Raw genomic sequence first — 14663 nt, forward strand, 5'->3', positions numbered from 1 at the left:
CTCCTAATCTGGCGTTGCAGATCGCTCTTGTTTATCAGTAGGAAGATCGATGCACGATTCATAACCTCGAAAAGTTGAGCGAACAAGGCGTAACCTACATTTTCTTGGGGATTGCGCGCGAAAGAGGCAAAACAACGCGACGCGTGTATTCCCTGAGCACATGTGAGCTACATCGCGGCACCGATTTACGAAACGGCAATGACATTCCATGGCGTCGTAATTTTTCCAATCGGGTAACGTTCAAATGTGGCCGCTAAGCTCCGAGGCCTTGGCTATAGGCAGAAGTTAGCTCAAGGACGACGACCGCGTGTCTATTCGAATTTCATCATGGTGTGAAGCTAAGCAGGTGAATGTCAGCCCCTTGCGCTTCATGTCCGTAATGAGACACATCTTTGCAGCATAATAGCATACTGGTCGAACAGACTTTACGCGGCTAAAAATAACAACGGTAAAAATTAGTAAAACCCTACTCGTACACATTATCGGTGTAATGGAGGAAAGATTCCATTTGAAATGTGTCAGATCTTGTCCGGACTATATCTTCCAATTAATTTTCGAAAAAACTGCAGTGTGCTCGATGATAGCTTTCGAACAGAAAATATGCATTTATTCGCGAAGCTTGTATACAGTTTCTCGTTTACTGGGCACAAAAATCTTAGGGGTCAAGTTACGATAAGCTCGTTATCGCTCGCGGCAGATGTTTCGATTTAGGCGAAAAAATTATTTACTCGTCTCGATCTTGCCCAGCATCGCGCGTCGTGCATAAAGTAAATGACGCGTTGGAACGAGACTGGTGACCTAGCTTCCTCTCGTATCTTGGCCGCTTGATTACAGGTGACACCTGTAATATACTCAGAGCGGAGGAAACGGCAGGTCGAGGAACGTCTGGCCATCCGGAGGGAGCAGGTTAAGGCGCGAATATCTGACATATCAGATTGGTGAGTCACGCGTCTTGTTCGATATGTTCCGGCTACCCCGTTCACCGCCCACACGACCTGCCGCGTGAGTCACCGACGATTCTTGGAAACGGAGTGTGACGGTCGTTTGAAAATTTCGTCGCCGTGCGACGCTACTGCAGGCTCCCTCGGACACCGTGCCGCGAGATAAGATTCTCGTGGATTCTGGCGCTCTGGTCGCCTCGATCGTTCGTGTAGTTCCGCTCCAATGGCACTATCGATATTACGCAATATAACGCTGGCACGTATCGCCAATAAACGGAACAAGCAATAAAACGGCTTTGCGGTAGTCGCGCCGATCGGTCAACGGTTAAATACATAGTTGCAAAACAATCGTCGCCGTTAACTCCGCGTGGAGAAACACGGTACGAGAGAGGCTAATCTTTCAAATTTGAGACATGCCCATGATCTCGACGCTGTTGAGATGCACGTAGACGGGCGAGAACATTATGAAGATAATAGGTGTGTTTATGGCACAGGCAAACAAGAGTCGTATACTTGGTACCGAAGAACCCTCGAAGAAAGCATGTAAATTCGAAAATAAGAAAAACGACGTGCTTGGCAGGAAAAATAGATTATGCTATAGATTGCAAACTCCGTATTATTATCACGCACGATTCCATTGTCGTTGGAACGTGATTGTTTACGAATTTATTTGTCGATTATTATTTCGTGACAGTGCCCCGAGGAACAGCACCCGCGATTCGCGCGGAGGAGGTCGTCCCTGCGTCGAGCGTCGCGAACGTGGCGCGGCAAGCGTTGCGATTGGTCGCCTGGGAATAGCTAGTGACGTCATATGCGTTCGTGGAGCCCGATGGACAGAGAGAGTCGAGCAGATCGTTGAGCCGAGGACCGAACGTGCGCGAACCTCGAGGTATTCCCCCACGGTATGAGTCATCGGGCGCAGTTTCACACAGTTTCGGGCAAAGGAACCTGCGATCCGTGTGCGCTGCCTTCGAGTTCGCCGTAACGAGGCTCTCCGAACGCCTTTTCAGCCGTATCGGGGTACATCCTTAAAAGAGGTTATAAACGTACGCGTACCTAACCGTCGACTTTTCCTTTCGCGCGAGGGAACGGAGCCAGGTAATCCCCGTAGCGCCTCGAAGACGTAAACATGAAGCTCGATGTGTCCGACGTGCTTTACGACAGCTCGAGCGTGTCCAGCGACAGCGGGACGTCACAGAGCTCGCGCGTCAGCCATGATTTTCTCTCCAGCATCGCGAACTCGTCCATACTACACAACAACGTAAGTACCCGCCGTGCCGTCGCCTACATTTAACCGTAGAAAAAGCCACTTTCGCGGCGAAAAAGGTAGATTTCTACGTGTAAATATGGACGCTTACGCAACCGCGATCCACGTATATACGTGTGTATCGTCGATAAACATCGTTCACGTGATCGGGCAAAAGCATAAGCGAACTTGGTAAAAATATTCGGACGGCAACATCATCGCGAATAAAAAGTCTGCCAAGCGGTATTACGTAATCCGGTTTCCTCGAATGATTAACCATTACCCGAATAAATACCGTTCTTTATTGACGATAAATTCGAAATTTATTAAGGAAAGAAAAAAAACGATCGCGTGTTCTATCGAAGTTTAAAGTAGATATACGAGAGACACCGAAAACGATAAACACTTCTTCTTTGGAGCAGGTACAGAGATGACGGGAAATATACGTTGTTTCTTGTTTCAATGTTCGACGACGATCGGTTTTCTCTAGGGCCACCGTGCACGATAGCAAATTCATAGGGTGTCTTTGCTTGGTAGATTATTCATAGTTAACAACCATACTTGACAACCGAGTTGGGTCTAGGCAGTAACCGTTCCGTCATTTGTAGATGGTACACGCGTCGAGATCTAAATTTATAAATCGCGTGGCGTCATCGCTATAAACTGTTCGACGTGAAAACATGTTTTTCGATTTTCATAATTCCCGAGGGAATCGCTCGCCGCGCATGGTTACGATAAGAGACGTAGCGTGTCGAAAATAAACGATCCTCGTGCACGATAATATGCCCGTGCGTAAATATACCCGGTAAACTGTGTGGATTCGGATAAACAACTTTCATTCTAGTCCCAAGCTAGCCTAGGTATCCATTTAAGGCGCACGCTGTGTGCGTAAGTATCTCCAATAAACTTCCGAGTTACTATGGAGTTGGCCAATGAAATGCTGTCTTGTATGCTATCGCCCATTCACCGATTTCAGTAGATCAATGATCGTTCGCGACTACACAGGAGCGTTACAATGCATTTCTGGAGATTACAATATAAAGTTCTAAGACGTAAACAGCAAAAATCCAATTTATGATAAAATTACTAGAATACGAGAAAACTAATTCTTATCGAATGCGCTGGGCAAAACAGGTTCCAGTCGCTCTGTGTATGCATTGACGTCAAGTACGTGTACAGTAGCCAACGATTACGCCAATTTCCATTTTTCTTCCACTTGCGTCACATCTCGCGTATCGACAAACATTTTTACATTAAGAGTGTTGGAAGAAACGTAGACGTGTATATGATTAAGTAATTTAACTAGCGAATAGATACAGTTGTTAGGCTCGGTACACCGTGCGCTACCGACGACGATGGGGGGAGGGTTTAACGCTCACCCTCGTCGAGGAGTCTCCCCTAGCATCCTACGTACGAATTCTGTGGCCGACGTTCGTATTGATTTAGCATTTCGACTGGCGTGGCTTCTGCTGTCCCCGACACAGCTGTTTTACAAAGACCCCGTATAGACGATCGCCGGCGTATAGACAGCGCGGTCATTTAAAAACACGCGCGTATACACCGACCAGGGAACGCGTCGCGACACGTGTGCGCAACCTTACCACGCACACGTGTCTCTCGCGCGCAGAAACGATAGATCGCAGTACTGCGCAACGTTAATGTTACAGCCAGATAGCCGACCGAGCCAGCTGTTGTCACCTAATTATCTCGGTTGCCATTAACGGTAGGGTTCGGACGACGATATGCAAATATTAAAGACAAAGAGAGAACATGCAGCGAAGCTCGAGTAGGCGAGCGTAAAAAAAAATATTAACGGGGAAAGAATTCTGAGAAAGGTTGCGTGCATTCTTTGTTCTTGGGTTGATAACGTGGGGGGCGGCGACCGTGTTTGAATATTAGGCCCGGGGAGAGAATCCGTCGCTGAATAATATAAGCTTGTAAGCGTGGAGTAAAATATATAACCTGAATTTAATATTTTAATATTTCGAGTATACTGAAATATTCCCACTATTTGTCGATACAGCTGTTATGTTTGATAAAGAGAAAGCGAAACCTGCAAGTCACAAGCTTTTTGTTTGATAAACAGGGATGCAAGTAGATAGTGGGGGATTGCGTTTGACGAAGTGACAACATTCTCTATCGCGTTCATAGTATATATGCAGCTGATCTGCGCTTAATCCTTTCGGGGCGGTTTTAAGTTTCTTCTTAAGAGCTATGTAAATGTAATTTGTAGAAAGAAGTTTATCCATGCATATCGAACGGAACAAAAAATGTACGCAACTTGACACGCTCAACGACAGGGCAGTTCCACGCGGCGGACCACCTCCCCATCGCCGTGCAAGGGTTATGGAATTAACGTCTGTGTCTTCGCTTGGAGTTTCTTGAAATTATAAAGCGAAAGATGTCGAAGCGTTTTCCAGTTATCATAAATAGAATTCCGAGTCCCTGATCGTCAGCAAAGTCACGAAGGCACATATAATCTTGCTGCTCGTCCTTCCTCGCCTATCGTATCCGCTTGGTTCTCGGTATTGTGCCCGTTCGTGTTTTATCCACGGCGGGAGTAAAAGCACCGCAAATCCTTCGACGTCGCATAAAAGAAAACCGACTGATTCACGGGCAGCTCATCCGATTGCTTATTCCCCATTGTCCAGCTTGAATGTTCCGACTCCACACCCCGTCCCCGGTGGTTTACACGGTTTTCCACCCATAGAGAGCCCGATCAAGGCTTCCGCCTTTCTCTCGTACGATTTTCGGTGTCGATTATTATGCAACGCGCGCGCGACGTGTGCCGCAATCTGCGGCTTTTGGTTTGCCCACAAACATTCGATCGACCCCGCTAACTTCGCCGTGTAATCGTTAAAAAACAACCTCCCTTTGTGGACGCGGCGAACAAAGACACGACCGCTTGATCCTTTACGGGTAGTACCGATCTTCGATTTCCTAACCCCTTTGTGTTCTTGACGGCGTTGCACAATGGGTCGGAATTATTCATTCGTAGCACGGGACAACTTATCGACTGGTTTCATTGAAAAATAAACGTAAAAAGATATTCTAGAATTTATTTCTTTAATATTTCGGCCTCCTTTTTCTTAAATTATCGCAGTGATAAATTAACGAATACAAATATATCGGATAATTAGAATAAATTTTTGCATTTATTTCAACTAAACTTTGTGAAAAAAATTGTTTTTCCCTGTATGCATGTGTTCGGGGTGGTTAGGAGAAATTGGAGAGCTTTATTATAGGCAGCTTAAGCCGTGGATGAATCACGGTTGACATTTTGCTTCTCTCACTATCGCAACACTTTTCGTCAAAACAAGGTCGTAAATCTGACCAAGTTCTTAGTTCTCTCACGGAAGCTTAAGGGACCGATTATATTCTCTCGCCCAGCTCGCGTCGAAGGGCTACTTTATTATCTTCCAATTCTTTCCAGGCGCGTATTACTTTCCCGTTGAGCAAAACAAGGCTGTAAATCATAATTCTCTGTAACCCCAACGGCTAACCATGTTTTCATCCAAGCTAAAAAACATCGCAGATTTCAGTCATAAAACCGAACTGCTATTTTGTTTTCTTTAAATATTTTTCAAACGGTGCACTCTAATTTACGAAAGTAGTTACGAAATCTGCAAACATCGACTTTATCTCTTTGTTTTCCTGCAATCGCTTTTAATTCCCAGCTGGTGTTCTACAATAACGACCGTACCAGCGTTTTGTTTATTCTTGTGTAAAGTGCGTTCACACGTACGTTGCACCGGACTGGCAGAGTTCGTTGCACGTGCACGTATATACTTACACGCGTGTGTATCGAAACAAGAACAAAGAGCTGTGCATGCACCAGGGATTTCCCGGTACCGAAATAAGTAAGAATCCGCCACACGTCGTGCGACACATGATCATTTGCAACGATCAACATAAATATTTTAAACCACGCGCTAGGATACGAAACTCAATACGACGTCGTTACGTTCAACGCAGTATAAAACGAGAAAAAATGGTAACTGGAAGACTACTGGCGCATGATACATGCCAAATCCCCCTGAGTAACTCGTTGACACATTTTCAGTGCCGTATGTGTATTGCTTTTATCCACAGTCGAGCAAATTTTTAGATTTAAATAAATATATTGCAAAGTGTATAAACGAGACGGTGAACTGCATGCATTTTCTCTACGCTCTTTACATATAAATCTACGCACTACTGATGTTCGTAGATATCTGTAAGCATATAAATCAGAATCAATTGACATTGTTCGTCATCGGATGCGATAGTTCCGATCGGAGGATGATGATTACCGTTGGCAAAATTATGTAAGTTAATGACCGCTCGTCGTTTACCTGGAAAAGGGGATCTAGTTCTTGGCGGTGCGTTCCCCGATTCCGTGGAAGTGATCGCGTCGCGGGCAAGCAGCCTCGTCGTACGGGGCTCGTTGATTGGCCGCGTGCTATCGCGCGAATCAGCAATCAAGATGGCGATGACGTCACGCGGTGCTTGCTCGGTTCTGATTGGTGGGGGGTCGAGCGGCTGTCTTTCTATATAGTATCCCAGTCACATTGGCGGGCTCAGTTGGGATACGTAAGCACGCGGGACTGTAGTCGATCACTTAGCCTCGCTGTCGCATGCTTTTGTAGTTGATACGCGACAGTGCCAAACGGACGATCCGCACGCGTTTACTTTTGCATTTTAATCGGTCGTGTGCCATTGACAGAATCGTGTTATCGGTGAACCGGTGGAGGTGTCACCCGGGTGTACGTTGCGAGTGTTGTTGACTCGCGTACGAACCGTGCTTCGGTAAATTCTCGACGGAACTATCTCGCCAAGTACCAACGAGTTTTTCCAGTGAAGTTTTGAAAGCGAAACCCGCCCACAGATGACGCAACGTGTACCAAGCGCAGGCTTTTACGACAACATTGTCGAAGATCACAGTTACACGATGTTTTCGATGTACCCCCCGAATTTTAACCAACCCGATCCGTGGCAGCTGACGAAAGAGGAGAAGGCCATGGTAAGAGGAACATTTTTGATAGACTGTCGCTTAAATTTCGTTGTGCCACGACGCTGGAATAAACACTAGAATTTCGAGCACGAAACTTGGATCGCGTGCTCGAGTGTCCAGGTGTCACGGTCGAAAATCGTTCGATATTCGAACTGAAACTAGCTGGTAGAGGAGTAAATTCACGTCGATTATAGTCACGGCTGATTTATGATTATTTTGCCAAATTAGTACCGTTGTATGCTGCATGTGACGCCGTTCGGTAAATACATAATGTGTTTAACAACTGCGCGCGCTTTCCAGGCGTACAGAAAACGGTATTGGAAGTGGTGTTAAAAAATGACGCGTGAAAGTAAAGAACGTTTCACGGTTATAGATAATTTAAAATTGAGGTCGCGTCAGCGATGACGTCTTCGCTCGAAATTTCTAAGAAACGCCGTTATCGCGTTAAATCTTTGATCCTCGCACCTGTCCAACTTGCACGTTTCTTTCACTTTGCTTTTTTCAGTCTGTTTTCCACGAGCTGGTAAATATTTAAGAGAGTTAAATTACTCGATCGAGATTCGCCGAGGTTGATGTAAATGAAAGCATTTAAACTTGGTCACCATTTTCTTATCGTATTTTTACCGTAATCGCATTTTCCATTCCAGGAATACACGAAGGTCTTCTTAAAAGCCTGTATTTATTACAGGCTATTACATAAGTAGTTTTATGTGGTTTCGAAGGTATCTCCCATCTTTCGTCGACTAAATGTCGCCCCATTAAGAGGCTAAATTCTTGCGAACCTTGTGTCGATTTTCAGGGAAACGACTTTAGAAGTCATTTCGATGCAACTCCAGCTACCTTACTAATTATCCTATTACCTAACTAATTAAGGTAATTTATAGATTTTAAATTCAAATTGAAATAAAATTATAATTTGTCCCATGTTTCTTTTAGAGTTATTTCAAGTACTTGCTATTTTCCTGATTCTTGACATTTGGATTGGCTTTTTCAGGCCAATGGTTTGAGCGATGTAAGTCGTTGAACCTGGAAGACAAAACGTCGGGGAAAACACACATGTACATGAACGTCACGAAATTTAAGAATTCTTTGTGTGCATGATACCGAAGGAAAACAGTTAAATCTGACAGGAAGCCCGGAGTTAACGCTCGTTAACCCACCAATTAGAGGGTTTAGTTAAACGAAGGCAGGGTTAAGTTTAGCGGGAGCAATATGAACGGGTCATAAGGCAAGAGGTGTCATCCTGCCTCTTAGCCTCGCGAGAAAGACGTTCGTTTGCTTCGTCCAATACACTACCGCCTCTCATATTGTCATAATTTGTACCTCTCAAGTTACCACAAAGCAATCCCCCCAACGCTGTTAATTGTCTTGCTCGCTCTTACAATTTCTTACTTTTGTTCCACTCCCTCTCAAGTTGTCACAATTAAAAACCTGCGTTTCTAACACGTATCGTAGATATATTCCATTTGATCGTCGTCGCATTAAAAACGCGCAAAGGATATTTATCGATACCATCGGTAGATATCGTTATCTTCTATCGCGATTTGACTATTGTCTACAGTTCCCTCGCTAACTTGTTATTTTTTTACGTTTCACGAATCCTTATCGCGTGGGATTTTAAATCGTCATTGTGTCTCTGTGTCCAGCGTTTGATTTTTTCTGAACAGCGACCGTTACAATTACTGTTCCCTTGGACCCATATTTTTATTTCAACGTATCATCGAAGGAACGAACTAACGCTTCCGGGATATAGGAAAAATATGTCGTGTCGTAATCGATTACTTCCGGTCCGTGTAAAACGATCTCCATCGCGATCGATGCGATCACTGGAAGACCAACACCCAGTCCGATTTGCATAGAACGCGCGACGGGAGTCGCCATTTTTTTTCTTCTCATTTTTAGCGCACCGCGCAACGCGCGCGCGATAGATGAGTCACGAAGCGTAGTTTTACCAACGATTTATGAATGAAAATCCACGCACGTGTCGCGTGCGCAGGTTCGCCGTCGCGACACGCGAGATTGCCCGCCGTTATTATTCGCAACGCCTCGTAAACTTGTCGATTATGCGTTTGCCAGTGACACACGCGCGCAGGTTCCAGGAAAAACGGACGCCACCGGTCACAACTGGAACCGCGGCGTATTTTTTTCATCTCCGCTACCGAGAATCGCGAATATACATATATCTTCGCCGCTGAGAAACCGACTTTTTGCTCCTGAATGCAAATGTGTGTTGGAAAATCCAGATCTGCGAAGAAAACTTTTGTAGGTTAGGTGTCGGGTGTTATCTTCTCTCTTGATGTGTAAGTTTACATTTTTACCCCGCTATCATATATTCTCAAATTAATTTTATAATTATCGATTGGAATGGCACGCGTGTGGCTCGAGTTAAGGCCAGCGATGACTGGTTGTTTACAAAAGTACCAAAGCGGTTATACGATAACAAAAAGAATTGTACGAGAACAGTTGCAACACCGGAAATGGAAGTAATAATTGACGTAACTGGCGATAATTTTGTACGGCTCGAGTGTGACATTTCAGAAATGAAGCAATATCGCAACATAACATTTGCATTTTATTTTTAAGTAGTAGAATTATATTTACAGCGTTGAAACAGTAAAAGGTAAAAAAGTAACTTTTATAAACGATACGAATGTTTTCGTTGTACACACATTTTTCTGTATTAAAATCGTTCCCCGCCATTTTCTTTTTAGCAGCATCATTAGATACGCGATAAAGCGGACCGATATGTACCAAAGAACAATGCTTAACGACCGAGAGAAATCTCGTAAATCGTAAATTTAAATCGAGGCAAGAATTCTAAAACGACTATATTTTTCCCTGGATTAACGAATAAAAGGAATCGCGTAGAAAAGAAAAAAACAACGCTGTGATGTTGGGAAACCGACTTTAATGCACCGCGCGCAGAAACGTTTGCACAATGGAGATCTCCAGGTTCGCGGCAACGAATCATTGCAACCTAGTACGCTAATGTTCCCCACGGCTGCGAAACACGCCGAAGTTTGAGACTTCTGCGGCTTCTGTGGTCGTAAAATTCTGAATTCTTTTTCCCTCCGCTGGCGGATAACGAGCTGCTGGTAATCCGGTGTAGTCGACCTCGAAAGGAGGTCGATTCCACGGAAAGATATCTTGCGTACGAGTGACGTCAATACGTTAACACTTTCCCCTCGAGAATGCCTCGAATGGTCGGTGGACCTCTCTTCGTTTTTACACTTTCGTAGGGTCGTATTATATACTTTTCCTTGTAGCTCGTCCGCGTTCGCGCGTGGCGATCGGTCTTCGGGGTTTTTCCCCTTGGTCGATTGCGAAACTCGAAAGTCTCCGTTGGGTCGACCTCGCCCTCCATTTTATCCGTCGCTCGTGTCGATTTTCCGCGAACCGCGAGAAACGGACAAACCTATCCAAACGATTCAAAATGTTAATTACAAAAACACCTCGTTCTCCAACACAAAAATTTTAATCGAAAAATTAATATTGTAATTGGGTGAAAAAGCAGTACACTTTGTAAGTACAAATGAAACTTTATTCTGTGGTTTGGAAGGACGTCTTTACTCTGTTAAAACTGAACAAGAAGTGAAGCGACGATCCCCTAAAAGAAAATCTGGCGTCCACTTAAAAAGGAAAGAAACCATTGCCTGCATCATGTTTATTTCCCTGGCCCTCGACTTCATATGCAGACAATGGACAGTGTTTCTACTGTTAGTTTCAGTTTTGTAATGATTATTTATTAATAATCCAACAATTAACGTTATTTAAAAAAAGACTGAAATCCCAGCGCAGGCAGGAACTGACTGTGCAAGATATTATTTTATCTTTAATTATCGTCGCGGGCGAGGCGAGTTTGCTCGATCCAAGGGTGTGCAAGGTCGACGATGCACACGCGGCACGTGCAATAGTCCAGAGGCAAATTTTCCGTCGTCGTTCCTCGATAGTATCGATCAAATTAATCTCCATCCGTCGTGCTTTCTTTTTACCAATCATAATATTGTGGCGAATGTGTCCAGGTGCGTCGCTCCTCGCAACGATATTTTAACGAGTTCGTAACAACACCCGGTGAAACGTTAATACATAATCGTCTCTGGAAAGAACCAGACCGTACAGCTGAAATCAATATTTCCTTATCGCTCGACGTTTGTTCTGGAAAATAAACGTTCGTGAAAACAAGTACTTGAAACCCATCGCCTGAATTATATAATACCTTTTTATCATCAAAATAGATGTTGCGTCGGACAAAATGTTTCTGAAAACACGATCAGGTTTTCGAAATCCTTCTGACCGTCGAAAATTAATAAAAAAATTAATTCTCAAGTTCAGACGTCGAGGGAAATAAATTTGAATAGAGTTTGTGAATTTTAACAAGGTTACGAAAATAAGTATCGAAACAAATTTTAGGTTATGTAGCTTACAATGGTCTGAAATCAAAATTTTATTTGTACAGAATATTATACGGTTTTGATCTGGCAGTGAACGTGTTAAACGCCGAAGAATCAGGCTCGGAACGTCGCCTCTGAGCCAGTGATTATTATTCAAAAAAGATATCGCCCTTCTTCTCCATCCGATGGTATGATAAAGTACTCCACCTATTCAGTGCGACGCTCGTCCCCTATAAAAGCGACTGCTCGTTTAAGGGGTCATGGAACCTTGTTGGTCCTTTTAGGACCACTGTTGATACGTGGGACGAACGTATCCAATTTCGTGAGGACCCAAAAGTCTCTCGACCGGCCACAAAAAGCACCCCGCCTCGAACATACGTTACACTACTAAATACTTCATTATAGTCCAATGCATTCGAAAGTATGCTGGGTCTAAATCTTTCATTCGAAAAGAAGCGGAAGCTTGACATTGTTGAAGCTTGTATAGAGTCGCGAAGGATCTTAATAATGCATCCCTCGCAGGTGGAACTTGATAACGTGCAACGAACGGTGGTTCCCAAACCCACAAAATTTCCCCATAAAAAAATTCTACGCCTGATATTTGGACCGTTTATTTTGAGTGGTGTAAGTCCATTTTTGAAAAAAAATTAGATAATTTAACAATGTAATTAGCGTCTAAAATTAAAAATACTACTTCTATTTTATGTCGTGTAATTATTTATAAACAAAATTGGATCAATATGAAATATATTTTAAGTGATATTTGATTTTTCAAAATTGAAATTAAACGATTTTTACAATTGTCTAATTTATACATTGGTTTAGTAAAATACGCCTGAAACAAATTTATATAACCAAATTACATATTGATAAAACAGTAGAAACATTGCCAGACTTCATACAATTTGTCTAAATTTTTTAATCGACAGATATGTTAACCTTTAATTTTCTCGAAACAAGAGAAAATGGACTTGCACCACTTTCAAAATAAACGGTCCATTTATCGAATGAATTTTTTATCCATATAAATGAATTGTATATGTTTGTAAAATTGTAATTAAATCGTACCTGAAAGGGTTAACTCACAGAATCCGGTTCGACTTTGGAAATGTTAAAAATCATGTCCATCGAAATTACTCGCGTCGTGGTTCCTCTTTCGGGTAAAAATAAAAAGAAAATAAGCCTTCGCGTACTAGGAGACGGAGAAACTGTTGCGCAGAAGGCGGTCACGGGTCAAAAGGGAGAAAAGAAGCGCGCGAGAGAGAAAGGAGCGGTGCGTGGAGTCCACGTAGTCGCATTATGTGCGCGATTATGTAGGTATTCTCATCCGAGTGGCCGCCGAAGTGCAACCAGTCGGAAATGCCTGCGTGATTGCGTCACTGGTCAGGAATTCACGGACCGTTCTGCCCTCTGAGCGTTTTCTTTTACGCCTGTGCGTTCCTTTTTTTTCCCCCCTTCGTTCCATCCTTCGTCCTTAACGTCCTCACCGTGCACGTGCGACTTTATTTGTCCGCGGAGTGGTGTTCGCGAGGGTCGAGCAAACCGCACATGCGCATCGTCGCTGGAACGGAGGCATCGTGTTCCGCGCGGATTGTCCGACGACCAATAATGGGTTTTTACACCCCTTTCGCAAAGATACGCTAAATTTTTGGATTTAGGAACACTAAATTCGAAGCCAAGTCACCATAAAACAACAGGTTGTTCGCAACCTTTATTTTAGCAAATAGGTCTTTGTTCGTTCAACATTACATATTATCAAATTGAAATAAAATTATCGAACATGAAATTTTTATGCAAACAGAAATTTAGAAAACATTTCGAACGTTTAAATATTCTAGGATCGGTTTAACCAAGAATTAAAGTAACCTTGTGATATATCATAGTTATCGATTAATTTTTCGCGTGATTTTGAACCATTTTTTTGCTAAATCACTCAAAACGTGCTAGATCGATTTAACGATAGCTGCTATTGCCTTGATAACAACGTCGAGAAACTGCTTTTTAACGATGAATCGACATCTCTTGGAAAATCGAAAGAACACGCGATCGGTGATTAATTTTCTGGGAACGCGATCCGATGACGAATCGAAAATTCGGGTTGTATTCGTTATCGTGCTGGGTTGTATATTAAATTTTACTACTCGATGTTGAGCATGCAATTGCGCAACGCTATGCTACTCGAAGACGATTATTATAATTGCAATGCTTTACGTTGAAAGTAGCAATTACGTATCGCGAAACGCACGCCAATAAATCCGAGTTAATCGATCATCCTCGGTGAAAAGTAGGCGATTAAATACCCTCGAGGCTAAGCGTCGGTTTCGTAAGACCTATATAGTTCTGCGTCACGAAAGATCGATTGCGGCGTGATCGCCGTCTGGGTAAAGACGGAATTAGCATTCGTGGGGACACGTGGTATGTTTGCAAGTTTACTTCTCTTGCAACCAATCCCTAATAAAATAAAAATTTTGATCGTAGCATGATGTATTAGTAATCGGTTGGTAGAACTGACCTACAATGGACGTTCGTAGCCAGAACCTTGACGCGAGCGAACGGGGACAGGGACGTGACACGGACGGAATTTCCAAAATTACTTACACAGGGGGAGTCCCGTCTCCCGACGGTGTCGTTCACCTCTGATCGTGAACCTCGACGGTACGTACGGCTCCTGTTTCGCTTTGTGTTTCGACTCGGGTGCTAAAAATGGTCAGCCAGAGACCACTCTGTTCTTATCTCCATCTTTATCGGCTACTGACAGACCAGTCCAAGTGCTTCAGCTCGCGTTACGAGCTTGATGTACGGTGGCTGGGAGAGGTCATTCATAAAAAAACGCGTTATAAATTCTGTGTCGTGTTTGTGCACGTGGTTTTTTGCCGTGTCATGTTCGAACGATCGACGGGGACCGCCGGGCGGAAAACTCGGGATTTTCGGGGTTACGCGATCCAACGAACGGATTTCCAAAGACAATTGGCCGGTTGTGTTTGTTCGCGAAGCGCTCGTCGAACCTCTGTGGTCCAGAGAAAAGACGGCGTGCGACCAACAACGGGGCACTGTTCTCAATGGTAATCGTTAATCGAGGCTCGGGAAAGGCC

At 43.8% G+C, this 14663-nt stretch overlaps 1 protein-coding gene across 2 annotated transcripts in view; it reads left to right on the plus strand.

Moving 5' to 3' along the window:
* The first annotated feature begins 1789 nt into the window (after window positions 1-1789).
* LOC122399057 (transcription factor kayak) overlaps window positions 1790-14663 on the plus strand; it is a 30658-nt gene continuing 17784 nt past the window's right edge. Inside the window, exon 1 of one of the 2 annotated variants that reach the window (XM_043399405.1) lies at window positions 1790-2202. In XM_043399405.1, coding sequence (XP_043255340.1) covers window positions 2071-2202 — 132 coding nt within the window. In that variant the 5' untranslated portion in view covers window positions 1790-2070. Of the gene's footprint in view, window positions 2203-6722; window positions 7190-14663 lie in introns of those variants that run through there. The other variant, XM_043399403.1, reaches the window with a different exon arrangement.

This window comes from Colletes gigas, unplaced genomic scaffold (assembly GCF_013123115.1).
Source record: "Colletes gigas isolate AHSC1104 unplaced genomic scaffold, ASM1312311v1 Colletes_gigas_Sc00012, whole genome shotgun sequence".
NCBI classification, from domain to species: domain Eukaryota; kingdom Metazoa; phylum Arthropoda; class Insecta; order Hymenoptera; family Colletidae; genus Colletes; species Colletes gigas.